The sequence below is a fragment of the Cyclopterus lumpus genome, chromosome 8 (assembly GCF_009769545.1).
Source record: "Cyclopterus lumpus isolate fCycLum1 chromosome 8, fCycLum1.pri, whole genome shotgun sequence".
Lineage (NCBI taxonomy): Eukaryota > Metazoa > Chordata > Actinopteri > Perciformes > Cyclopteridae > Cyclopterus > Cyclopterus lumpus.
Genome location: NC_046973.1, coordinates 15289017 through 15316121, shown reverse-complemented (window position 1 = coordinate 15316121; position 27105 = coordinate 15289017). Strand labels below are relative to the sequence as shown.

The window sequence follows — 27105 nt, the reverse complement described above, 5'->3', positions numbered from 1 at the left end:
TTTTAGTGCCAAAAGACACAGCTGCTATATTTCTACATCGACCTGCTAATCTCCTCTTCACCAGTGACAGCTTTTCAGTGAAGTGTGTAACATTGATTCTGCGCTTCACCATGAGCCCGACTTAAGTTTCCATTCTTGTACTGGTGCTCTTAATTTCACAGAAGAAAGCTTTGCTAACATTTTTCTTCTTCTAACTCAACAAAGAAAAGGTTTCTGCCTGAACTCAATATATTTTTTTTTGTTGCAGCATTGGTTTATGCTTCATGGTGGTAAAGAACATCATACATTTTCTTTTCCAAGTATTCAATATATTCCCACTGTTGGAGCAAACAAATATTTGGGAAAGTGACATTATTAAAATTAGGTTGTGGTGTTGTCTTGTGAGTGGACCATTCATGCTGAGAAAGGATTGTCCTTGACCAGTCACCATCGGCCCAAGTCCGCTGTGAATGTCCATGTGCCGCCCACAATTTGTCACCAACCGGACTATAAACATAACAACTGCCAGCTGCGCATGCTCCACGTCCGTTCCCCACTTGTGTGCACCTCTAACGTTGTCGACGACAACCAAATGGATTCTTGTTTCGAGGAGACGGTGCGAGGAGATCCGCAGTTAATGTTCTAAATTTGAAATATTATACTAAAGAAAATGTATATTAGATTTTGAAAAGAAAGATCTGACTGAGATTGAGATCATACTGGAGACGTGACTGCAACAGCAAGTAGGAAGCTTTCAGGTGATCTCATAGGCGATGTTCTTCGATCCAGCTCACAGCAAGTTAGGACACACGGCCATGCACATTATGCACAAAAATAGATATTCTAACAGTTCAAACCTATTTTTTATTTGAGAACAAATATTCAAACATCTATTTTGACAGCCCTAACTGCTGCCAAACAGACAGGGACCCTCAATTGTAGTATGAATGGAACTGCACGCATGTCCATGTGACCACAGGACATGGAAATTATGTCCAAGGTTTTTTACCACAGTCATATTTACATCACTCAGTGTGTGTAGCAATATGGGGACATTTAGTTTGTTTATACTGTATAGTATTTGACCTCACTGTGTGTGTGTGTGTGTGTAATACTCACCCACGGCTTTGAGCGAGGTGTACTTGTTGAAGCCAATTCCCAGGTTGTTGTGAGGGTGAGACAAGGCCATGGCTGGGCCCAGGGGAGACAAGGCTGCATTGTTCAAATGGTTATGATCTGGCGAAAGGAGAGAAAAAAATATATACAGTATATAATACTGAAGTGTCAGCCAGAGGAAATCCATCAACTAGTGTTTTGAGAATATTCTCAAGAAGGAGTACCACTATTACAAGTCTTCTGTAACTCTGGTACATCCGGGCCTTTTAGGATTGATTCTAACTTAAGATGACATTCATGTTTTTGTTCTCGAAACACAATGTTTGCACACAGTATTCCAAATGTGACATAAATGTCTTTTTTTTTGGGAGAATGGATGTAATGGTTAGCTGAGGCTGGATAACCATTTGCAAATTATTTCAGCCCTCATTACATAGTTTCTGCTTACATTCATACATATTCATAAGGCCTTTAGGTGTGCAGGTTGCACAGGACAGAGACTTAATGTAGGTCTGCCATTATAATACACACATGGACAGCTGACAGGCAAAATAACTCATATATGGTATTCTTAGTGTGTTTTATTCATGACAATATGATTCACAAAGATTACATCTCTGTATTAGTATCCTTTTCAGATTCAATTGGGGATCTAAAATTGGAAAAAAGAAAAAACCCTCGTCATCCAGGTTTATGCAAGTAAAAAACAGGAAATGAAAAGATGGGACTGAATAACATTTTGATATGTAAGTCTTCACTTGTGAACAGTTAAGCTGAGCTCTGTTTTCTATTGTTTACATTTTGGAAAATTAAGATGTATGCTGTGTACCATTGAATGTACTGACAACTATCAATGAATGACTGTGGTTCTGGTTTATTTCAAATAACTAATCAAATTCTGTGTTTGTGTTTACATGCTTTGTCAATAAAGCTGATTCTGATTTGAATCCTGAAAATGTCGACACTTCAAGTCAATTGTTAACCACTGGGTTTGAAAAACCATCACACACACACACACACACACACACACACACGCACGCACGCGCGCGTGCATAAACAGACCCACAGACCTGACACCCACGTCCATCAGCCCCATGATGACTGAGATGCATTAGTGACAATGGGGGAAAAGGAGAGCGAGGCGGAGAGAGAGCGGGCAAGGCAGGGAGAAAGCCAGAGAGCGAGGGATGTGACACCAGTGCTGACTGATTGAATTAGAAATAGATCTTCGCTTCGCCGTGTAATTGATATGCAGTGATGACACACTGTGTGTGGCATGGAGTGCAGGGATGCACGACTGTGTGTTGTAATTTAATGTGTCTGTAGCCGTGTGTGTGTTTAAAATGTGAGTTGTTATTGTTTGTGCTGGTACCGCATGTCCTCCTCACTCATTCATCTGCCAACTCTTCAAGCAAATAAACACAAATAAAGCAATAGAAAAAAATTATAAAGTGGCTAAAAGAAGTAGGCTTTTCGGATAATTTGAGGTCATTAAGGTCATTTAGGTGCTGAATCCCAAATTCAGAGCATATCAATGATTATGGGGTTTGCCTCCACACAGCTCTTAACAAGCAATCGGATAGCAACAACCATTGCTAATAGCACGTTGACGGATTTTGTATCTGTAGAGACCTCTGTTTGTATTTTCTTATTTTCTTCTTATTTCTCTGTGATCGGGACGTTTCCTGGCGTCACCTTTTTTAAACATTGAAACCAGGTACACATGTAAATGGGAAATCCTGCTCGTTCTGTCTTTAAAAACATTTAAAAGAACAGCTTTTGCTCTTTAAGTGTCCTACATTCATAGTTTTCAAGCATTATTCTACCGAGCCAACAACAGTGGAAATAATGAGACAGAGAGAGAGAGAGAGAGGGAGAGAGAGAGAGAGAGAGAGAGAGAGAGAGAATTGATGGAAAGCTCTCTGGCCGGTCTCCAGTTTGACCACAGGGCTGTTCCTGGCCACCAGAGAGACAGAGAGCCTGCTTTGACAATACTGTACAAAATAACAGTCATGCTAATGATCCGGAAGAGACGGTGTGCGACCATTTATTAGTTCTGTAAAGATGGAAACTGCTGAATGTCTCAAACAACCGATTTCTCTATTTTTGTGAATAACTCCTTAAAAAACTTATTGTAAACATGGCACTGTGAAAAGTGATAAGGCAATTTCTCCATTAATGGCACAGGTGGGTATAGGAGTTCAGAAAATATTTTTTCTCAAACACAACGAATATCACACATAAAAATGGCATTTCAAATAACTGTCGCTGTAGGAGTGATACTAATGAATTACTCCTACAGTATTCCTAATTAAAATTAGGGACATGGCATTTGAAATAAGACTGCATAAATATTTTTTTTGCTGTAAACACAACATCAGTTGATATGGCTGTTCGCAAACAGTGGCCTATTTACACTTCAAGCAGATACAGAGACATATTAGCATTCTTTTGAAGTCGTGTTTCTGTCCACCTGATAAACATAAATCCAACTTTCACTCTTCTTTTAGCTCTATTTTTGATCTCCTCCAGCTCTTCATGCAACTATCTGGTTCTTAAGCTTCTTAATGCTCCACTATGTCCACCAGCATGTTTTGAACTATGTCTGTCTGTTGTTAGAGAAGGTAGCATAATGTGGGTTTTACTAAGTGGTAGTGAATAGTTATAGTGGGCCGTAAAATGTCAAATGTGAGCTGAGGGGGCTGCAGAGTTATCTATGGGAACGTCGCCTTTCACAATACACAAAATAATTATGCAATGATACTGTAGGAATATCAATTACTGCAACTTCAGTGTTTGCATTAGGTTGAGTGGACCTGATGAGCTCACTCAAGGCTGTAAAATATTGTCTTCACATGAATTGGGAACTGCACATTGGATACCAAAGTCCCATCTTTTTGCAACTGAATTTAATTTCTCTTTGTGAACAATGTATTTCCATTTTAACACCTCATGTTAATTCTATGAAAGTGTCAGGTCAGCTGCCAGTTGTTATGAGTAATCGCGTAGGCTTCTTGCTTTAGTCACTTTTCTACTATTAATACCACCATATTGTAAGAGCAAGAGAGAGCAGATTGAAAGGGAATACATTCTTCCCTGTACTCTGTATTCTTGAATACATTCACTCTGAATGTTCTACATTTTCCCTGTGAGTATGTGTGTGTGTGTGTGTGTGTGTTCATGAGTGTGTGTGCATTCTTTGATGTACTATAGTATGGAGGCCTCAGAGGAGAAGCCCTCATAATAATTCAAATGTATGTTTATTAAAGAAAAGCAGAGAAGAAAATGAGGACTTGAGGAGACTGTAATTCAATGTGTGTGTGAGAATAATAATGTTTCGATATGGTTTGGAGCATATTATTAAGGTATTGCGAGACCTGCATGGCTTGTGCGAGTGTAGTTGTTGTTGTGTTGTTTTTCGCATGTGCATGCTTTGTTACCAGCATCCATTTATTTATTTATTTTCGTCTGCTTGCAAGAGTACTGTGTGTATGTGCGTGTGTGTGTGTGTGCGTGCGCGCGTGCGTGCGTGTGTATGTGCGTGTGTGCGTGCGTGTGTGTGTGTGTGTGTGTGTGCAGCAGGCAGCAAAGCACCGCTGGGTGATGGCCTAATTCAGCAGGGCTCAACATCAAAGAGGCAGACTGCTGCAAGGGCTTCAGCCAGCCTTACTCTGACATGACTACTGTCACACACATAAAAAGAAAGAGATGGAAGGAAAGAAGAAGAGAGGGAAATAGATGGAGGGAAGAGGGAGTGGCATGGGTAGCAGGAAGGTAGAAAGAGAGGAGACTCATGTGTTGCTTAATGCATTGCATTGTGCTAGCCACGCCGGCTAAGAGTGCACTTATAGAACAGTAGGGCACACTGGATGAACAGCCAAGTGGCGTATATGTCACATCATTTCATGTAAGTGTATCAGAGAAGGAGAGGCACAGAGAAAAACAAGGACTGGGAGGGCAGGACAGGTCAAATAAGGCCATAAAGGAGAACTTTACTTTATGACACAAGGGATTGCACAAGGGATGGCACATTTTCCATATAACTGTGTAACAAAGGATACAAAGAATGTTCCTAGAGTAATGAACCAGCTGTTTAGGGGACTGGCCTCCATGCTGGCCAATGTGCACATCAAATTATTAGAGCAGAAGCTACAAAATCAGACACGTGCCCTTATTCACTGCATGCAACCAGTATTATCTCACAAATTTGTAGCAAAGATTTTTATGAAGAAAAAAAAAGAAAAGAATTGTTCAACATTTTGTTTAGTTAACTTGTTTGCTTTCTTGCCGAGTGTTCGATGAGAAAATAAATGCCACTTTCATATCTGAGCACTAAATATGAAGAAGCATCTTGTCAGCTTAGCTTAGCATAAAGGATAATACATATGTATCCATTGCATCCCTAGTCTACACAAAAAAGAACTATTAATATAGATAATATTCAAGTAAATAAGACAGCACACTTCTTATTACTGATATTTCCTTACTGACAACACATGAAAATATGAATAAGTACAATGATGATGATGCTGAACTTGTAGTTCAGCCCCATATGCTAACTTGAAAATAATTCTGATAGTTGAGTCATTTTGCGCCCAAAACAATGTGTCCATCGTTTTCCAGCTGCAACAGTAGCTACAGTAACAGTAAAGTATGGCTACGGTGGAGCTTATGATGTAAGCACGAGTGTAATGAACTTGGTTGTGATTGGACAGTGAGCCCAGCCCATGAACTCGCACGCAGTCTGCTCTCATGACAGACACAGAGAGGGCTGGTGAAGAGACCGGCAGGGTCAGATGGACCTTAAAAACTTGATGGATTTTTTAACAGTCCACAAGCCCACTAATGCGGCTAGTGACCGACCGGGATTCGCCAAATGACCAGTGCACCACTGTAATCATGAGAGTGGTGCTGATCTTCATGTCCAACTCTCGACTAAAATGCCAAACTATTTCTTTGAATATTAGGATTTTGCTGCCCACGGCCGTTGAATGCACACCTCAAATAATTCAACAATCGTTTGCTCATATACAATTTTGAAAAAATGTTGTGTGTATGAGTTATTTTGAGCTAAAGCAAACGTGAATCTACAGCAAATCTAGATTTGCTTTCAAAAATATTTAGAAGCTGTACCGTGTATATTAAGCACATATTTCTATTCCTCAGTCAGCCTTACAGCAATATTTATCTATATTGATCTAGTTTATTTTTAAATGCTGTCAGCTGCAGCTACACAATGTAAAGAAAATACAATCTCAACCAGGCGCATTTTAGATAACTCCATTATTTGCGTGTTAATGCTTTCATTGGGTGGCATGAGTGTGACATATGTGTCACACTCATGCCTCCCTTATTCATTTTTTTCTAGTGTGCTCAAAATACACGTGTGAAGTATATCGTGCTGTAGTTACTTTAAATCATGCAAAGAAAACATCTATAGCGTATGAGCAGATGCTGCTTCGCTGAGCTCTCTTCCTGCCCTCCCCTCTTTTCTTTCTCACTCACTTGTTCTTCCCATAACTCTTCTCATCTTACTCTTTTATTCCCTCTCTCCGTGATTTAGAGGCAGGCCATCTGTTTTCTTGCGACAATGTGTGTGAAGCACTCATCCACCTGTAATTTTTTAAAAACCTCTGCCATGATTTGTATTATAATTGATAGCTGTGTGGTGTGTTTTTAGTGTATTTCTCAAAAATCACAAGTTTTATTTTTCTCAATTGCTACATTTAACATGTAGTACAATTTACCTTGCTGGCTTTCTTTAGTGGCAAAAGGTTTAAACATATTGGCACATAAAGACAGTGATGCCTTTATCTCCTCTGGACTGGACTACTTTAATTCCCTCTTCACTGGGATCACTGGCAAGAACATCCAGAAACTGCAATACATAAAAAACAGCGCTGCCAGGATCCTGATGAGAGTCCAGAAATATGAGCACATGACACCCGTTCTCCACTCACTCCACTGGCTCCCTGTCTTATTCTGGATTGACTACAAAGTCCTACTATTCACCCATAAATGCATGAATGGAAATGCACCTCCCTACCTACAAGAACGCATTACTCCCCAAACCTCCACCCGCATCCTCAGATCCACAAACAGCTCGCTCCTCCGGGTCCCCAACACCAAGCTCCGCCCCATGGGTGACCGGCCTTTTGCTTAAGGAACAGTCTCCCTGACCACATGAGGGCAACACAGACCCTGGACTCTTTAAGACCGGCCTAAAAACCTTTTTATTCATTTTTGACTTTGTGTTAAATCACTGCCAGCTATTTTATCTTCTAGTTTGTTTTTAACTATCTACTGGCTCTGTAGCACTCTGAGATTATTTTTGAATGAAAAGTGCTTTATAAATAAAATGCATTATTATTATTATTATTATTATGCAATGACTAGAGAGAGTTGTTGCACTCATACTTGTCCACTCATTCAATGCCTCTCTCCTACTTTCTCTCGCTCTGGTTTGTGTGTGTTAAATGGAGTAAATGGAGTCATTTCAGTACACTGAGTCTAATGAGGAAGTCTCTCCGTCATCACCCCTCCCTTCTTCTTCTATCTCACACTCTATTATTTGCATGGTAAACAAGGGCTTGTCCCAGGATAACACCATTATGTTCTGACTTCAGCCCACACATTGGATGCATTGAACTTTGCCTGTCTGCTCAGCACTTTACGTAATGCAGTGGGTCGCTATACATCCACACAAGAATTGGAAGATAAACAGATTAATAAAGAGAGCTAGCAAAGTAAATGAAGGAAGGACATAAGGCAGAAAGGAATAAAGGTAAAAGTATATTGAAACTGAAAGATCATGAAATCAATTGTCAAACCTCTACAGTGATCTAATTTAAACTCAGAATAATAATAAGAGTGGTAAAACTAACCCAAATGAAAGATACTAAAATCATTCGCTGAGCTGAATTTAACTGCAGAGTTATCTAATGCAGAGTTATATTACGATCTGTCATTTAAATTCATTGTTCAAATAAAAAGATTGATTGCCGCAGCTTTCAGCAAATGTATTCCAATCTAAGAAGGAATAAAGACAGATACATTTGGTAGTAGATACTGAAGTCTATGTAAATGTTGTTAATGATATATAACAAAAGTAGGAATGAAAGATGGAAGCCATAAAAACTAATGAAGGGGGATGTCAGGGGAGAGGGAGTGAGAGATGAACAGATGGAAGACATATAAAAGAAAAAGGAAGAGGACACAAAAGAGATGAGAATGTCCCTCTCAGTCTTCATCTTTGCCAGAATGTAGATCAGATGTTTTCAACACCATGGGGAGAGCAATCAAGTGTCCCACTGAGATCGCAACTGTTTCATTTCAGCACAATGGACAGCGTCATTAGCCTCAATACCAAACCACATCTCACCCATTACTCCTTTGAGTTAAATGGACAGTAAAGGGCGACAGAACACATAGGGAGAGGCTGTTCCTCTCCACAATCTTTTTCTTATTTCATGGTCTTTTTCTGCAAACTTTGTTCCTCCCACTTCTTTGTCTTGCTTCTGTCTTAGTTTCCTTTATTTTTTCTCTCTTACCTGTTTCTCAAATAAACTGTCAAGTCGCTGCACACTAGATCCTTTTTCATCTAGATGTTGTAGTCAGGCTGGTTAACCTGTCAGGCATAACTTAAGAAATGCGCAGCGATGGGTATATGCAGTAGAATATTAAGTATCTTTGCACACACACACACACACACACACTTAGAGACTCTCTGTAGCTGCAGTCATGATGTGTGTTTGATAATTAGTCGGCGTATGCATGCATGAGGGTGTATGCATTATGTTGTGCTTGCATGTGCATGTTATGTAACAGTAAAGCAAACGGTGTGAGTTCATCTCTTTATTCCATTATTTCTTTTTCGTTATCTACAAAGAGCTTCTCTCACTCTGACAGGCGTCTGCAGTCCCACAGCCCCCCCCCCCCCCCCCCCCATCAAAGTCACCATGACTCATTATTTCTCCCCCACCTTCTATCTCTCTCCCTGCCCCCTTCTCCCTCTAATTGTTCTTCAAGGAACAACAAAGCAAACCCCCGGCCACCGCTTCTTAACTTCAGAGGATTCAATTATTCAAAAGAAGTAATTGTACTGCACAGTCATCTAAAACTCACTCGCTACCCGTAGATACGTACTGATGTTCTCTGTGTTCTTTTTTTCTCTATGTCTGTGTTTGTAAGCAATCTTGTAACCTTGTGTGTGCATCAAATCAACTGTGTGTGTTTGTGTGTGTGTGTGTGTGTGTGTGTGTGTGCGTGTGCGTGTGTGTGAGAATTGGTCCACGCACAATGTGTGTGTGTGTTGCATAATCATCTGCAGCTGCAGATATTTGGAGAGGTGAAGAAATCCTCGTTATGAAACAGGACTCAATTTGGGTCTCTTACATTAATCTAATTTGCCTGAACTAATCTTTCATGAAAGCTTTTCACATCAATTGCCTCGGACTCCGCATGGTTTGGTTTGGTGCACTACAGAGGTCAAGTGAGGGTAATTTGTCTCTCTCAGCTTATTGATAACAGATCTAAAACAACCATTGTCTCTCTCCCATCTTACATTTATGACAGTCAGGAACTCTCTGTATGCACCTGTTTAACACTCTGACGCTCAGCAGGAGTCAAAAGTGAGCACAGTGAATTACTTTGTTTTTATTTTATTTTGGCAAAGTATTTTACACCAATAATGTGAAACGTAGGTCAAAAGTATCTATTCTCCGGAATGTATTCTCAATTGAATCTTTGATTTGTTTTCAGATTTGCATGAATTAACATATTTTATTGCAGACCACTCCCTCAAGGTCACTTTTCACCTTTCTAAAAGAGTGTCTAACACATGGACATGTTTCTGTACTTTTCCTCTTGTTATGATTTAATCATATCCTCAAACATCATTCTGTAAAAAAAATGTGGTTCTATGGTTAGGAAGATTATAGAATAGTTACAGGTAAAAAATCATTGAAATGGCTTGCCCTATTGTGTTCTTGCTATCTACCTGTTAATCTGTGACAATATCCATTAGTTGACCTATCTAGTTGTATCTAGTTGAATTGGTTGGTTGGTTGGATGTCGGTTCGTCAGTTGGTTGTTTTTTGGTTGCTCTTTGATTTTTGCATCACGTCCCCACTAATGTGCAACATGTCTCAATAATGACTCTTATCTATTATCTTATTGATTGGTTGGTTGGCCTTTTGTTGGTTATTAATAAGTGTTTTTTTTGCTTTCCAATAATGTGCAACACATGGAAAAAATAACCACATCTATTCTCTGGTTGGTTTTCGTTTCTATAACTACCCCAATAATGTGCTACATGGATCTAGCTGTTGACAAATTGTTTTAGTTGAGTTGGTTGGTTGGTTGGTTAGTTGGTCCACTGGTGGGGGCCCGAGGGCCTGAGGCAAAACATAAATAAAGGAGTGTCAGGAACTGCAGGTAGTCCAGCAGGTGAAATTAATTTATCGAAATCACTGTCATAATACTGAGATAATTAAGGGCAGCAGCTGAATGCAGAGTTGGCGCCAGCGTGCAACACGTTTTATAACATGTGGGGCAGACTTAATGACCATACATTGTATTTTTCGCCATTGGAAGGGCAATCTAGAAGGTCTGGATGTGAACAGCCTCTAATAGGTTAAAATGTGTGTCTCACTGCAGTGGGTGCATACAGGTACACACTTTCCTGCTGTACTTAGAGAACTAGTGAATCATTGAGCTAATCCCAGTGATGAACATGCCCTTTCATCACAGAGACAAGCAGCCCCCGGGCTTCACTTTACACTCACACATCTCTGAAACTCAACTCAAAGACTGGCTTCAAGAGGGTCAGACCACTTCAAGTCACATGAGACACTCTTTCTTCAGCATGGATTCATTTTTTCAGAAAAGTTGATTTCATGACATGATTGCGGCATTATTGCCGCATAGCACGAGTGTTAAAGCAAAAACATTTCACCATATAACCTTATGGCCTTGCAAAGCACTATTTTCATATGGTTTTAAGTTCAAAAGCCTTATGACTCTTGAGACCCCACCTGTCAAGGTGCCTTGCTCAAAAGTATTTTTTGTATTCTATTATTTTTATGACCATCTGTTTAGTTCTTAGTCAGCTCTGGTCTCGTTGTGCTGGTCTGCAGGCTTTCCGTTCAGAGTTTCGTCAAGTGATTTTACCCCATTTGTTATGGGATTATGAACATACATAAAAACTCAAAACTCAAACAAAGTTTAATTTGGATTTAGTTGCCATAAATCCCTCACATCTATCCTGTTGCCCCACCAAAAGATTCTGGAAACATGAATCGACATTATATTAGCTTTGAATCAAAGCAACCTGTATCTTTCGCTTCAACTTCCCTTAAACGACACATTCACGTATCTCTTGTACAAAAGCTTTTACCAGAAAGACATGATACCAGTGATTATATTAAACCTTTCTCTGGCCATGTAACCAGATTAGATCAGCCAGGTCAGATTATTTGCTTGGTCTGTCAAACAAACAGACATGTCCTTATTATAAATGTCAAGTCTGGCATTAAAGATTTAGAGGCCTCCTCCTCTTGATCCAAAAACACATTTAAGTTGTGACCAGGGGCTAATATTGTGCCAATAAAAGAGGTGAGGGAGGAAAATAATTGTTTCTCTCAGAGTTAGGGCCACGTCTTTTTTAAATGATTTAGTAGCTGTCCAAGGGTCATAAAAACTGTTGAACCTGTGTGAGGAGCTGCAGGTAGTCCAGCGGGTGAAATTAATTTGAAAAATGTCTGTCATTCTTGTCGAAATCACTGTCAATCAATAATGAGACAATTAGGCTTTGTTTAAAGAATAATTAGTTTTTATGGATATTGGTTATTGTTTAAAGAGTACAAAGAATGAATACATGATAAAAGTCAGCAGAAAGAAACAATACATTTTAAATGCTTGATGTTTGCTGGTGAGTGTCTGTAAAAACAGAAATGCCAAAATGACTTTTAAATTAGGCTTAAAAAGCCGAAGCACATGGTCAAGGTCAGTGAGAAAACACAAACTTATAATACAACATATGGACACACACTTTGACCTTCCAACCATTGCCAGGTTGTGAGAAAGGAGATCATCAAGTGTGGACTTAATTATGTATGCATGCATCGAGGCAGGAAGAAAGGGCACAAGGTGTGCATATTAGTCTCTCTATGAAATATTACTGAATAGACCTTTGATGCAGCCAAAGGAATATAATAAAGGTGAGAGGACAGGAGATATAGAGAAAGAGAGGAAGGGTGCTGGAAATGGAGTAGGAAGAGAGCGTGGAAAGAAAGACAGAAAGTCAGGGATCTGATACATTGTCTAAAATGTTTGCTGGAAATAACGAGGATAGGTTACAGTGAGAGCGAGTAAAGTAAAAGAAAATGATAAACATCGCTGACTTGGTTTTGAGAAATTGGAGCTGGAGAAAAAAGAGAGTGTACGAGTGTGAGTGTGTATGGATGCTGTACATGCTACAAGCCTATCATTACACAAGAGCTGCCCTCCCTTAGTGTCACTTTAATAGTGTGGCCTCTGAAGTTGGCCCAATCTCTTGTGTTGTAATTTGATGTATAATGGAGGATGACAGGGATACACATTGTGTGTAAGTGCAACAGTGTGTAGGTTTATACGCTCCTCGGCATGTTAGCGGGATACTCCCCATTTACTGGACAACCATTCAAGTAGGTTCATACACGCACAGCTTCATGGCCACACACATGAATGCCTGATATATATGCACAACTCTATCAGCCCTCCATCCAAACACAGACTTACTTTGACTTGTGGTTAATAATGAATGATAATAAGAAATGTAGATTCAGTAGCAAGGTGGATCTGACTGTTCTACAGTCAAGATCTGCAGTATTTTGTGTGAAACTGACAATGCAATCAGAGGAAAAGAGAGAAAAACCGAGACAGAAAAAGAAGAGGAGATATATGACTGTTCATTGACTATGAATGTAAATATGTTGAACTATGTGTGTTTCAACAATAAAGTTAAATACTAGTGTGCATTAGATACATTTTAAATGTCATTCTTCTTTTGAACTATGTGGGGACATCACCCTTACATGGCTCAACTGAGGTATAGCTGAAACAATTAGTCAATTATCCAGGTAGTTGATTAATTGATTGACAGAAAGAAATGACCAACCTTGTTAACGAAATAATTGCTTAAGTTGCCTTTTAAAAAGGTGCCGTGTGTCGGATTAGGTGGCATCTAGCAGCGAGGTTGCAGATGGCAGCCAACTGAAACTGCTCATGTGTGCCAAGCGTGTAGAAGAACTAAGGCCGATGGAAAAAGCGTGACATCTCGAATGGCCCTTTCTGGAGCCAGTGTTTAGTTTGTCTGATCTGAGTTACCATGGAAACAAGCCGCTTCTTATGTAGATATAAACGGTTCAATCTCAGCTAACAAAAACACAATTATTCATTTTTTAAGACGATTATACACTAAAGAAAACACAATTATTAATATTACATTACATTTCTGACAAAAGATCCCTTTGAACACACAGTTCCTTTAAAGAAAGAATTGCTTTCCTTCATTTCATATCCCGCTTTCTCAAAATGAAAGTATTAACTGCTTTTTCGTTATAATTGTGCATTTAATATATCTGGGTTTTAGACTGTTGGTTGGACAAAACCAGACTCTGTAAACATATAATTACCTTTTTTATTTCTGTATACTTTTTATTGATTCATTAATCAACTCAATAAAAAAAATAAAATACATAATGTTTATTTTCTGCCCTAAATTGAAAGTCCATTCCTTGCAGCCAACACGTAAACCTGTTCAAAGAGCGACTATTACCGCTCATACACTTTGTGTGCAAGGGTGTGCGTGTGTATTGGAGCACCAGTTCCAGTTTGCATGTATGTGTATATACATTTATCGATACATGTGTGTGCATTCATATGTCTGTGCCATGCTGGTTGACTTTGCCTCCCCTCTGTGCTATGCTGGTGCTCCCTGACTAATTGTAAGTCTGTAAGTGATTGTAGAGGTGATAGGCCTCTCTACTCTCTCTCACAACACAGGCATGTACCCTCTCCTGTTAATTCCCCTGCGTGTGTGTGTGTGTGTGTGTGTGTGTTTGGCCACGTGTAGAGAGCAAAGTCTGAGCCCTTTTGTTTGGGTGGTTGAGTCTTTTTATGTGTTTTATGTGTGTGCACCTGCGAGAATGATCTCATTCATATTCTCCAGGCAGCGGCAGTGGTGGTGGAATCACTCAGCTCACTTACTTCACGCAGCACCATAAAAACCCAGCAGCCAGTAGGCCTTCTCTTTCACTCTATGGCTCCCACTACAACACTTGGCAAGGGGCAACTGATCAAGAATATTAACTGCAATCATACGCTGAAGAAAAAAAAAAGCTCATACAGCATCTTTGAATTATACCCATGAAGGTAATAAAAAAGAAGAAAGACAAGTTTTTTTTAAATCTCTCCATGTAGCGCTAATTCATGTGAAAAGCTTATTTTAAATCCTCCACAGAGGCAACCATCGGAGTAAAGCCACCTACCCAGCATTTATGCTGCACGTGTCGTCCATGTTCCTCCAGCATTTACATTGGAGGTGCATGTTATAGACCCTGACGCGTTCCAGCTACTGATTGAGGTAGGTCTAAAATATCTCATCTTTTGTGTAGGTGTCGTAGTGAGAAGTAGTTTTCAAAAATGTCTTCTTTTGGCAGTTGCGTCAGAAGATGGTGACATGAGGGTGAATAATGACAAAAAAACCTCAAACCCTCTCAGGGTGACAGTAAGCCTTTTAACCACACCCTTTTTTTTTCTCACTAAAACAACATTTTGTTTCACAACCTTCAGCATGAAAAGCTGACAAAAGAGTCAGACCAATATTAGTGATGTAAATATCAATCAATTAATTTTGCTCACTTAGATCTGGATATGTTTCTGGATAAAAACACCATTTTACATTCTTATGTTGTTGTCTGGATGAAGTAACCTACAGACTCCAGGAAGTTAATGTGAAATTGTCTGGCCCATAAACAACACTGAAACGGAACTATTTCTTCAAAACTATCTGTATTGTTACCACTTTTTTGCGAATGCCTTATTAAAGCTGCATCAGAACAATATTCATTTAAATGAAGGATGCCTTTTTTCAAACACCTGATAAGGAAAAGTCTCAATGTCACGTGTCATACATTTTAAACACTTCCCTGTGAATCTCCGTTATCTCCCTCTGATTAATCGCCCCCAATCTCAGCTGCACTCCGTCAAGTGTGTCATTCATTTATTTATCCTTTACTTTCCCGTTTCATGGCTGCGGTAGCCTGAATAAAAATCAAAAACATAGCTCTGCAGATGAACAGACTCTTTCCCAATGGCCTCCCCAGAGCCTGGGGGCAGCTAATGGGAGAGTAACCACTGCCTCACGCAGCAAAAACTCAAATGCGTGCAAAGTTTGGAAAACAAAAAAGGGAAGTTTAAAAAATGCTGATAAACACGAAACATAAATATCATAAAATCGTTAGTCTATGGGATATAATTTACCACTGCCAGGCAAACTCCGTTTATTCTCGGCTGTTTTTGAAACCACTCCCGCCTACGGCTCCTCTGCAGTCACATACACACTCACAGGAACACTACAAAACAGACTGCAGTGCAGCTTCGTGAATACACACACACACCACACCATTAGATCTGACATTTGCTTTTGCTTATTAATCCTGTAATGTATTAAGTACTTCATTTTTGCTTCATTATCATGAACATCATACTAGACGGTATACATTTACTGACCAGATGATCTGTGGGTGATTGAGGGAATTATATTGAATTAGAAGCGAGGAAGTGGAAATAGAAGATGAACGTACAGAATCTTATGAATAATATTACAGAAGATTTGAAACTAAAACCTCAGAACAGGAAGCAATCGAATGCAGAGAGCTACTGTTTTGAGAGATGCTTTGAGCTCCTTTTCATGCGGCAGGTTTTTCTCCTCTGCCACATCCTTTGGAAGAAACACACACAAACACCTCGGTCACGTGGACTGCCCATGAGGACTGCGTACAAACGCACAACTTGCACTAGAACGCACGCACACTGTGTGGTCATTCACAACACACACACACACACACACACTGAGCTAGTCCTTCCCTCTGTCCCTTTGTCTTGTCGGATCAGGAGCCAGCTCTTCGTCGTGTTTCCTAAAGCGTGAATCTCTTGCTAGTGTGCCCACCCGCCATGTCTAACAGTGATTGATGCTCCACAGACTCTTAGACAGACCCTGTGTGTGAGCGTGGGTGTATGTGTGTGCACGTGCATGGCTGTTTTTGACCTTCAAATCCCCATCCAAACAACCCACCACCACCACGTCCCAACCTCCCTATTTGTGCTTCCATCTTGGTATGTTCTGACCGATTTACATGGAAGACTGGTTCCGTGCTACAAAGGCCACCTGAGGGTGGGAGGTGTGGAGGGGGGGGGGGGGGTTAGCTTATCCTGCGCAGACTGCTAATTGGTTGCTATATACCCTGCAGGGTGGGGGGGACAACAACGGTAGGACAGGCTGGAGGAAGAAGTGGGAGGACATAATGGACAGTATAAGAGCGGAGGGAGAGAGAGAGAGCCTGTGATACATCCCGGGATATAGAGGTGTGATGGGATGGGGAAGACAGAAAGATAAAGAGGGAGCGAGGCGCCTCATGAGGAGAAACAGAGGGAGCAGATGGCTTAAAAAAAAAAACGGATGACATGAGAGTGACAAAGGAGCAGAATGGAGAATCGCTCCATCCAGTCGGGGTGTTGTCTCACAGAGAAGCAATCTGCCCACTTTTTAATGTTGTACGCATGTTTTCAGGAATGCCATCAACTTCATCTCATCTCTGTAGAAAGTTAGAAATCCCTCCATGGCTAATTATCATTTCAACTGCTCTGATGTGCTTACGATTATATTCTATTTTTTCATCTATTAAAAAATATTTCCCTAACACTTGCAATCTGCACATACCCCCCCCCCCCCCTTCCTTCTGCCTCTACCCCACTTTATGCTCCCCCAAGGCAGTGATTTGTGGATTCTGTCATACTCTGGCAGCTGGATCCTTTGCCTGTCCCCCCTTAAGGAGAGGGGAGAAGGAGAGAGAGAGACAGAGAGAAAGGGGAGGATGAGTGGAAATAAGAGTCTAGCCCCCTCCGAATAATTACATGTCCCCTTTCTCCATGCGCTGTCATCCTTTAGGTAGTGTGAAATGTAGGCTGTCAGACTAAAAATAATCTGGACTGTTGAGATGGTTTGCTCTCAATGACTCCCCATCCTTAAAAAAAACAAGTGCACCTCCGAAAACCCACTCAGATGTTTTCCATTACTCTTGCTGATCAGACCTCCGCTCAGGTTGAGGGTCGGCGGGGCTTTGTGCAGTATGTTGATTTGTTGTGTTGCGGTTTTGGATTCAGCAGATGATGGATTGACTTGGCTGCTCATACAAAGCTTGTAGATGTAGCATCAACCGAAATCTGGACCAACAGATGTTTGAAGATTTACAGTTTGAAGCGTAGGGTCAGTGGTCCTGTTTTAAATATGATGATCATCACATCTATCTAATTTTAGAGTACATTTGTGTGCCATTCTTTGCTGTTCTTTTATTGCAGGTTCACAAAGTGTCTCCTGAATAACAATTGTAGAACAATACCTTTTCATAGAAGACGTTTTAGCATGTCACAGCAGGAAAAACACAACTAAATAAATATAATTAACGATGGCAGAATTCCATTTAGCTGCTTCAGTTTCATGGTCCTAGTATTGTGAATGCTGGTTTACAAAGGCCCCTTGTTGTGCTGTTTTGGGCTTTCTGATTTGGAGCTTTGGCAACCAAATACATCCTGCAGTTGATGATGGCTCTGTTTCATTTAGGCCCTGGTATTGTGCATGCCTGCTCACCGGAGTAGAATGGGACCGTAATCAATTACACCTACCCTGCTATGACACGTCGAAATGGCTGCTGTGAAAAGGGCCTATACACTGGCTGACATGGCATTTTCTAAGCGCTATTTTTGAATAAAGTTGAGGCTTGTTGTTGTCAAACAGTCTGAAAGGGAATGTACTGCACATAGAGCACAGCCATCATTCATGTTATCAGTACTGTAACACCTGTGCTTTTCCTTCTATGACAAGTCAAACGGCTGCTTTTTTGACAAACAATAGACGAACAAAAACATTATGTAAGATTCGTGTTCAAATCTCCGGGTCCCGTGGCCGCAGGAAATTCAGGATTCAATGAGTTAAAGTTTAACAATATGTAATGGCAAAGATAGCGTTCACGATCGTGGGGCCAGAAAGGAAGAACTCTCCACAGACGGACTGCAGCTCCCAGGGAGCAACAGACCGGGGCTGTCTCGAGTCTCCAGACCAGTAGAACCATGTCTCCCCAGAACAAATGCTCGGTCGTTAGTCTGGTCATGCAAATGAATTCACACCTAAAGGTTAGTTCTATTGGTCAGTTCAAAGGATGCCGCCGTTCTGTTCGCTAAGCCAATTGATAAGCTGGCGAGGTCAAAGCTCACACTTCCGGTCAAGGACAGGAAGTTCCCCATCAGAATAAAAGCTACTATCCTGCCTTCAGAATAAAAGCAACACATTAGGTTTCAATCGGCATCCATTTTAACTATTGTCTAAACAATAAAACATTCATTCATTCTCATGCATCATACAGTTAATCATTACATTTGTCATTAAAACAGAATAATAAAACAGTGATCCTCTCTTATGTTTCATAATACATTCCTCCAGAATATTCCTCATAATATCCCAAATTAATTATCATATCTTTCTTTATGTATTACTTTAAAACATAAACTTCTCTTATCTACATGTGCAAATATATATAAAATCCACTACAACCCAACAATTATGAATGGCTCTTTTCCATTGAAGTAGCCAACAAGCAGGGCATATGAGCCCGTGTGCACAATGGAGACCTGGCAATTGCACACCTTAAAGGATTTCACCCATTGTAATGTTATTAATTAAACCTGTGCTTTTCCTGCTATGACATGTCAAAATGTCCAAAGAAAGATTATCCTATCAGCTAAAATTTGACCCGTCTGTGCACTAAAAAAATTATTAACCTTCATAATTAATATTCTCTGGTCCTTATAGCACATGGCTTATTATAACTAACTTATTTTATTGGTTGCTCTGGTGCACCACCACATAATACAGGCGCACCCCAATGTCGGACCCTATCACCTATCGATCCAACAATGGATAATCCTCTGAGGGCACAGAGCTCTTCTGTGGTTCTGTTGTAGCCACTGGATAGCTGGGCCAGGGCTTCCTTTTGCATGTGCTGCTGTTTCTTACTATGTGAAAAGAAACTTGGAATGCAAGACTATAGTTGTTCTTTCACAAGTATCTCATTTTTATCCCCAAAATGTCTACGTAGTCATCAAACAATATCTGCTTGGTGCCAAAGGGCATTTTCTCAAACTTGGTCCGATTCTTTTGCTCTCGACTTATTAACTGCATTGAACCAAAGCCTGCTCAAACACGATTGGTCGATACTACTCAAACGGAACAAACGGAAACCAGAATGCTTCTGTTGGCAAAATCTGGTCCCGTTGCCCACAGATTGTGCATGTGAATGCAGCATCTGTCTACAGAGATGAGGTGCACCCGACAACTTTAACCTCGTCTTTTGGTGCTGCAGATCAGTTCCCATACACATCAGTAATTTCTTAATACTTTCTTTATGAATGAATGTAAAAAGGAATAAAGGTGCAGATAAATGTCAGATGAGGCCATCTCCGCCAGGATAGAAGTAGGAGGTCCGAGGGTGCATTGGATGGCCCACTGAACGAGAGTAAATGAAGAGAACAACGTATCAAATACCTCGCCAAACTTTGATGGTCAGAGTACTAGCATGTGAAAAATGCTGGAATTAAGTGCAATCCACTTTTACTTATAACATTGGTATAAGAGTAGCGTAATGTGTGCAAGCGAGTGTGTGGTCAAGCGGCAGAGAGAGTGGATGCGCTCAGGCTCAGAAGCAGAGAAGAAATCTGTGGTTAAATTGTCTTGTGTTATTACCTCATTCACACACACACACACACACACACACACACACACACACGCACACACACGCACTTTTTGCTCCCTCTTCCCCACTTCGGAAAATGAATCCAGCGCTGCTGGTCAGGATTAGGCATGTTACAGGGGACAGGGGAGACAGCTGGTGGAGAGGCCGCCGCCAATGAGGTCTTGTCTGGGCTGGGTCTCTCAGGGACGGTGTAATAGCAATCGTAGTATTTTACTTGATGAAAAAGAGATCAATAGTTCTCTTCATTTTTAACTACCAATAGGTTTTAGGGTTATGATGTCACTTGAGAAAGAGGGCAGGGCGAGATTTCACACACCAACATGGTCGCACTTTGGACCACCTAGCATTTAAATAACATGAGGAAATCGCTTCAGAGTTCAAAGTGTGCTTCATCGGCTGAAATGTCCATTTTCAATGAAATGGTTTAGATTCAATAAACCTGTCCACATACATCTTCCGTTTTCGAAGTGTTCTTATTTTCTAACACAACATTTTGTAGTTAGATTTATTACCTTTTACCAAAGCAGCTTTTTCTTCATGTCGATCCACTTTTTAACAGAGACAAACTCTCTTATAGCAGGAAAAGGACAGCTCAAATTAATAACATGAACAGTGACTGTGTTCCACTCTTGTGGCTCAATAAGCCATCCCATTGATGCAGCATATGCACATCATGAGAACAAGGTTTTTGTTTGGAAGTTGTTACAAGTAAAAAACACATGAATTGAATTAGCCTCAATGTCAAACCGTGTCGACACAATCCAACCAACAGATAACACAAATTGAGCTCAGCTGACATTGTTGGCCTTTTCGTAGCCTTTGTTTTCCCAGAGACAATCTTCCCCAGCGTTTCCATTCATCGTGTTTCGTAATGTGGCCAGCGATCAGCTCCACTGGAACAAGCAGAGGTTAAGTGACTTGAGTTTCTCAACAACAACTATACTTTCACTGCCCTCATTTCCCCCACTGGTCTCAAGGTTCAAATCTTCTCTGAGCTACGACTGTCCTATATGTTTAATTTTTTATTTTTTGCTTCAAACAAGGATCTAAATGTCGCAACGAGTCAATAAGGAAGAGTTGTGACTTCATATGCCAATGTCAGGACGTTGACATTTGTAACACGTGATTCAGCTTGTTATTGATGGAGACGGGCTGGGTGAAGTGTACCCCCTCAGGGTATGTTATAAAAGTCACACTCACACTGAGCGACATGGCTGTAAGCTTAGGCTTACACACATGCAAACACAGTAATATGCACCTGAGAGGAATTCGGACTGAATTGAAAACCTCTACCTACCTTGCTATCTTTAACCTTGATAAAACCCTACTTCTGATCTGATCTGGCCTCAATATGAACTCAGAAATAATGGTAGACTTAACCTGGTGTTGATCTAGCTAACCTACCCTCCGCAGCTCGTATACAATGCCCGAGCCCTGTAATTCTACTACTTGTTCACGTGCATGCTGCATTTGAACACACCTCTAGTCTTGCAGCAGCACGACTTATGTACTGACACACACAAGGCACTTAATATAGAACACACATACGCACGCACCCATAGTGAAATACGTCAGCGCGTTTACCATGCTTGACATTCCTGCCGACAGCATATGAAGGCTGTACTGTGACATTTCACACATCGGGTGGAGGGATGAGCAGAGACAAGAGGATGACATAAAGGTGCAAACCAGGAAGTAAATGAGTGCAGTAAAGGTAAACAGGAGAGGTTTTTGAAGAGGTGAAACAGGTTGAATTTCCACGCGCGCACACACGCACACACACACACACAAGCACACACACACCCGCTTGCCTCCCCTCATCCTTCTCACTTTCTCTTTCGAGTTTCACTCCCCGAGTCCCACCATGTTTCTCACCTCATCGTCACCATATTGCCTCCATCTGTCACGCATGCACGCGCTGCCACATTGCAATTTCTCCCCAATATCTCTATATTTTTGGCTTCTTCGCCCTCACTCCTTTACTTCCGCACTCGTGCTCTACTTTTCTTTCAACCTCTCATGTTTTCGCCCATGCCTCCCCCTCTCCTCCACCTGTAATGCTCCTTCCCCATCGCCTCTCCTGTGCGATGATTGAGATGCCACAGCAAATGACAGAGAGTGTTTCCTTCTCCTCCGTTTCTCCTCTCGCGCTCCTTCTCCCTCTTCTTTTCTCCTCCTCTCTCTCCTACCCCGTCGGTGTCTGCTCCTGCATGGTGGCCAACACTGGCCTCCCTTTGATCCCCCATAATGCATCGTAAATGGCTGTGTCAGCGCTCAGCCTGATCTCAGAGAGACGATGTCTAAGCAACAAGCTAAGATCAATAGCACGGTCTCACCAGGGAACTATTTTCTCTCTTGGTGTCTCTCCCCTCTCAGTCTGTCTGAATATCTCATTCTCTCACTGTTCCTCACCATCCCTTTTCTTTTTCTCCACCTCTATGTTATCTCTCTGTCACTTCTCACAACCTTTTCCACCCCGCACGGTGCCTTCTCTCGCTATCTCGTCAACCATGCTTTTTGTGATTTATTTATTGTCTTTTTCTTTTTTCTTCCCACTCTTCCCTGCCACACACGCACAAGCAAGAATGCCTCACTGCACATTAAATATGGTTGTGTCATAAAAAGTTAACAAATCATGTCGGCGGAAGGTCAGTGCATCGATTACAAAGTTCAATTCCCCCCCCCCCCCCCCCCCCTCCCCCTCATTGTAAGAGATTGGTAAGGGTGATGGTCGCTGTTCAAAATGCAAACGAACAAAGGGAGATAGTGTCACAACCGTCACTAGACGGTAGTGCTTTTATTTTTGTTGTCTTGTCACTTCCTGTTTTACTTTGAAATCATCCTCCTGTGTCATGTCTGCTGTCTTTACTTCCTCATATGTGATTACCTCTCCCTGCCCTGATGTGTTTCACCTGTGTCTCGTTAACTCCCCTCCCAGTGTGTATATATACTCTGTGCTTCACTTGTCTCGTTGCCAGTTCGTTTTTCTTCACCTGTGAGTCAACTTACCAGCGTTTTTCCTGCCTGATATCCTGTTCTGATTCCGACGTCCCTTCGTTTCCGAGTAAGCCCGATCCCTGCCTGTACCTCTGCCGAGTTTGACTGCCTTCCTGTGAATGACCCTGGACTGTTTACGTTGACGATTCTACTCTCCCCTGAGTGAGACAGCTGCTCTCACCACAGCGGGTCAGAGCCTTGCCGACCGGCCTCAGTCCCTCCCCAGTTACATCGGGAGAACCTTCGGCGGTCCTTCTCCAGAGACTATCCTGTTGCAATATTACCTTTATCAATAAAGGAATCCTTGTGAACTTTACTCTCTGCCTCGGGTCGTGCATTTGGGTTCTTTCATTAGTGCTCCGGCGTGACAGATAGATGTTTCAAATGCAGTTTGAATGGTAAAAATCTATTCAGACACGGATAAGCACTCACCACTTACCAGCTGAGGCTGCTGGGACAGTCTGCAGGTATTTGGTGAGAAACCAAAGCATTGGACAAAACAAACAGATGATGGCACGACATGAAAAGTTAAGATATCCCCAAAGTGATTACAAGTCCTCCTGAGCAATGCATGCATATCGGTTTTAAATGTTGTGCCAATTCAGGCACCAAGTTTCAACCTCTGGGGACCAGAGACACTTTTGATAGATATTTCTATTCTATTTTATTAGGAAAGTAGAAGCTTGTGATTTGATATCTGTATGACAGTTGTCCATGTATACAACAAGTTTACTGAAATGACATTACCAAGAGCGGAAACACAGTCAAATCAGCAATTATTGTCTCTGGATTAAAAAAAAGGAACCTGATGATTGATAGCAGTGTGTGGGATAAGAGTGACAGTTTGACAATATTACAGAAAAAGCCCATTGGAATGTGTTTCTAAACAGCAATATGTAGCTATGACATCACCTCTACCCGGTAAGCTTGCTACTTACCCATCTGTCTTCAAGAATATTCATGAGTAATGAGAATCAATGGACAGAGTGGCAACATTGCAGTACATGTGTGCATAATTTATAAGCATAAATACAAGGACACTGTCAGAATGAATGATTTCCCAGATGCAGATCACGGTTTAATGTGAGGTATAAATTATGTGTTGATTCGTCTTTCGATCCCTGGTGCAGATTGGTAATTGGCAGGCAGGGATCGCAGCAGTGTGTTTCGACATATGGCGAGAGTGTTGGGACGAGGATGAACACCGTGAGAAAGTGACAGCCAGTGGGAAGGGGGACGTTCGACATCCAACGTGCGATTAAGTAAATGTGTGATTAATGGTTCAATTAAGAGAGATATTAGTTTTTATTGATAACAAAAGTATGAAGTGTGTGCGTATGTGTGAAAAGGGAGAGAGCACTTCTCTTGTTGTCCTTAGATAAATTATGTCTGTCACTTGCACAGCAGTATGCTGTCAGTGGTATATGGGTTCACTTTTTTACATGATAATCTCACGCACACATGCATACATACAGTGAAGGTCTGGTTCTATTGGTTCCAGTGATGTATTGTAACTATCTATAACACTACTGAACCCATAACAAAGGCAGAGAGTAAGTACAGAAACAATGAAGATTAGAAAATAGTTTCAAGTTTGAAGGTTCCTAGATAAACAGATATGTGATTTGTAAAATCTGAATTTGAGTCCTTTTTATACTGATTATTAAACAGACCTTACAAAAGACTATAACTGGCTGCACTCTATGTTTGGACAATCTAAAAGAGACAGGGAAAACACAGTTTCTCCAAATAAATTGATTCTTTTTCAGCTTTCTTGCGCTGGTTTCATTCATTAATCTTTAAATAAACACATCTAAATTTGTGATGAGATATATCTTAACGTGAGAAACTGCAGATACAGTACTTACTACTATCAAGGTAGTCCACTTTTAGCATGACTAGTTTATCTGGTGATACTTTTACATTATGTTTTAAAACTGCTATAATTTATATTTTTATAAATACAATGCATCCTGACAATTTACCTTCATCTACAGCTTTCCTTGGTTTTCTAGTTTTTTTCCGTGATTTCCAGCGCTCTGTTGAGCAGTCTGGCCCACAACTTTAGTTCACTTTCGCTACAAATTATCTATAAAACTGTGAGACTCTGCCATTTCCTATGTAATTACATCATTTTGGCTTTGTAGGGAAGAAAATAGGAGGCTCTGTGCTACTGTCAGAATCTGTTTTCAAATAAAACTGTAACAGAGATGACTGTATTTATCCTTAACATGGCAACTGTGACTCTCCTACTCATGCATTAGTTTGTCCTCTCACCACTATTATCTCCCCACAGGTAGGCACTGAATCACTGCAACCACTGTTACAGTAAACTAAACATCTCCCTGTGAGATTTTATAGGGCAGATCTAATCGGACGTCGGAGCTGTAGCTGGTTGTCTGTCCGCTCACAGGTTAATGATATGGAAATTAATTACAGAATTAGTCATTCATTCTGCCGCGCAGTCTCGTCTGTTTGGTTTCCTGCTTTGTCTGTCCAAATGTCCGCCTCTCCTGTCGTCCTGCACATGTCTTAGTCATGTGTGTTTAAAGTGTGTGTGAGTATTGAAAGGTGCTGGTCGGTGCTCTCTCAACCCTGTGGCCGTCACACAGCACATCGACTGTCATAACAGACCTGACTCCCCCTCTGAGGATAACGCATGGTTGAGTGTGATTAGGTTAAACACGCTCTCTGAAATGACATGATGTGATGTGGCATTGTGTGTTGTGTTGTGTGTATGTGTGTGTAGGTGTGTGTGTGTGTTCTGTGTGTTGTGTACGTGTGTGTCTGTTTGCTGGAGAGAGAAAGAGATAGAGAGAGTGTTACATTTTCATGTGTTGTCCCCTTTATTTGCAGTGCTCACGTGTGTAATTTTAAGATTCTTAAGGTGTGTGCTGCTTGTCGTGCTTCTTTGTCCTTCGACGTGTGTGTGCGTGTGTGTGTGTGTGTGCGTGCGTGTGAGTGTGTGTACCAAAGACTCTCATGCTGCTTACCCGGAGCTCTGGCTTTTCGATGTGAGACTGATTTCAATCAGATATGTTACAGCATCGTTTGGCTTATAGCTTAGAGACGCACACACACTTACACACACTCTCTATTTCAAACACACACACTTACACACACTCTCTATTTCAAACACACACAAACATAAGCAAGCAGAGCCTAGCTCAGCCACTGTTTCTTTACTGATACAGGTAAGCTCACAGTAGGAGCAACCTTCACAGACAGAAGGAGACATTGTTATCAAAGACATCCTCCTCAGTTACCTCTTTTTGTCTTTACTCATGAACTTGTGTTTATGAATCAGTGATGTCCTGTGAAAACCCAAGAGTTTATTTTCCAGTCACTGACATGATGCTGTGTGGCTGCAGGACGAAGCCAAACGATGTACTTGAATTGCCTAAATTGAAAGGAAAGCAAATAAAAACAAGCATGTTGTGACTTTAGTGCTCTCATGGAGACACAAGGTTTCCAAAAGACACTTTCCCTTCTTATGATATAATCTTTAAGCTTCTAATCACAGGATTGAGATTAACACAAGATTTCTGGTTTGATTGTAGGAAATTGCTCTCGTTGAACATGACAGACCACATGCACAGAGTCTCAGAGTGGTGCAAAGACAATTAACCGACTGGATGACACATGGGTAGATCCGCCTGTGGTCCGACTGAACAATTCAAGAAAGCACAGCTGTCATTGAGAGCTGCATCACAATCATAGTCACAATAAAACATGCTTTTATGTATGATAGTGTGTACTTTATAACATTTATCTTACACACATAGAAATCTCTGGCTTAAAATTGGCCCATTTTGTGACAATTTAGCAGCAAGCAGCACCCATGGGTAGTAAAGACACGGTGTTGTTCTGACCCAGTGTTACTCCTATTTTCCTATTACTGTTGAACCGATTGGAAACTGTCATAATCTCCTGAACCACTGTCACA

At 41.0% G+C, this 27105-nt stretch overlaps 1 protein-coding gene across 1 annotated transcript in view; it reads right to left on the bottom strand.

The window, feature by feature from the left end:
• Positions 1–27105, bottom strand: part of LOC117734795 (protein shisa-8-like) — an 80426-nt gene that overhangs the window by 7100 nt on the left and 46221 nt on the right. Inside the window, exon 5 of the mRNA XM_034539061.1 lies at positions 1099–1215. Coding sequence (XP_034394952.1) covers positions 1099–1215 — 117 coding nt within the window. The remainder of the gene's footprint in view (positions 1–1098; positions 1216–27105) is intronic.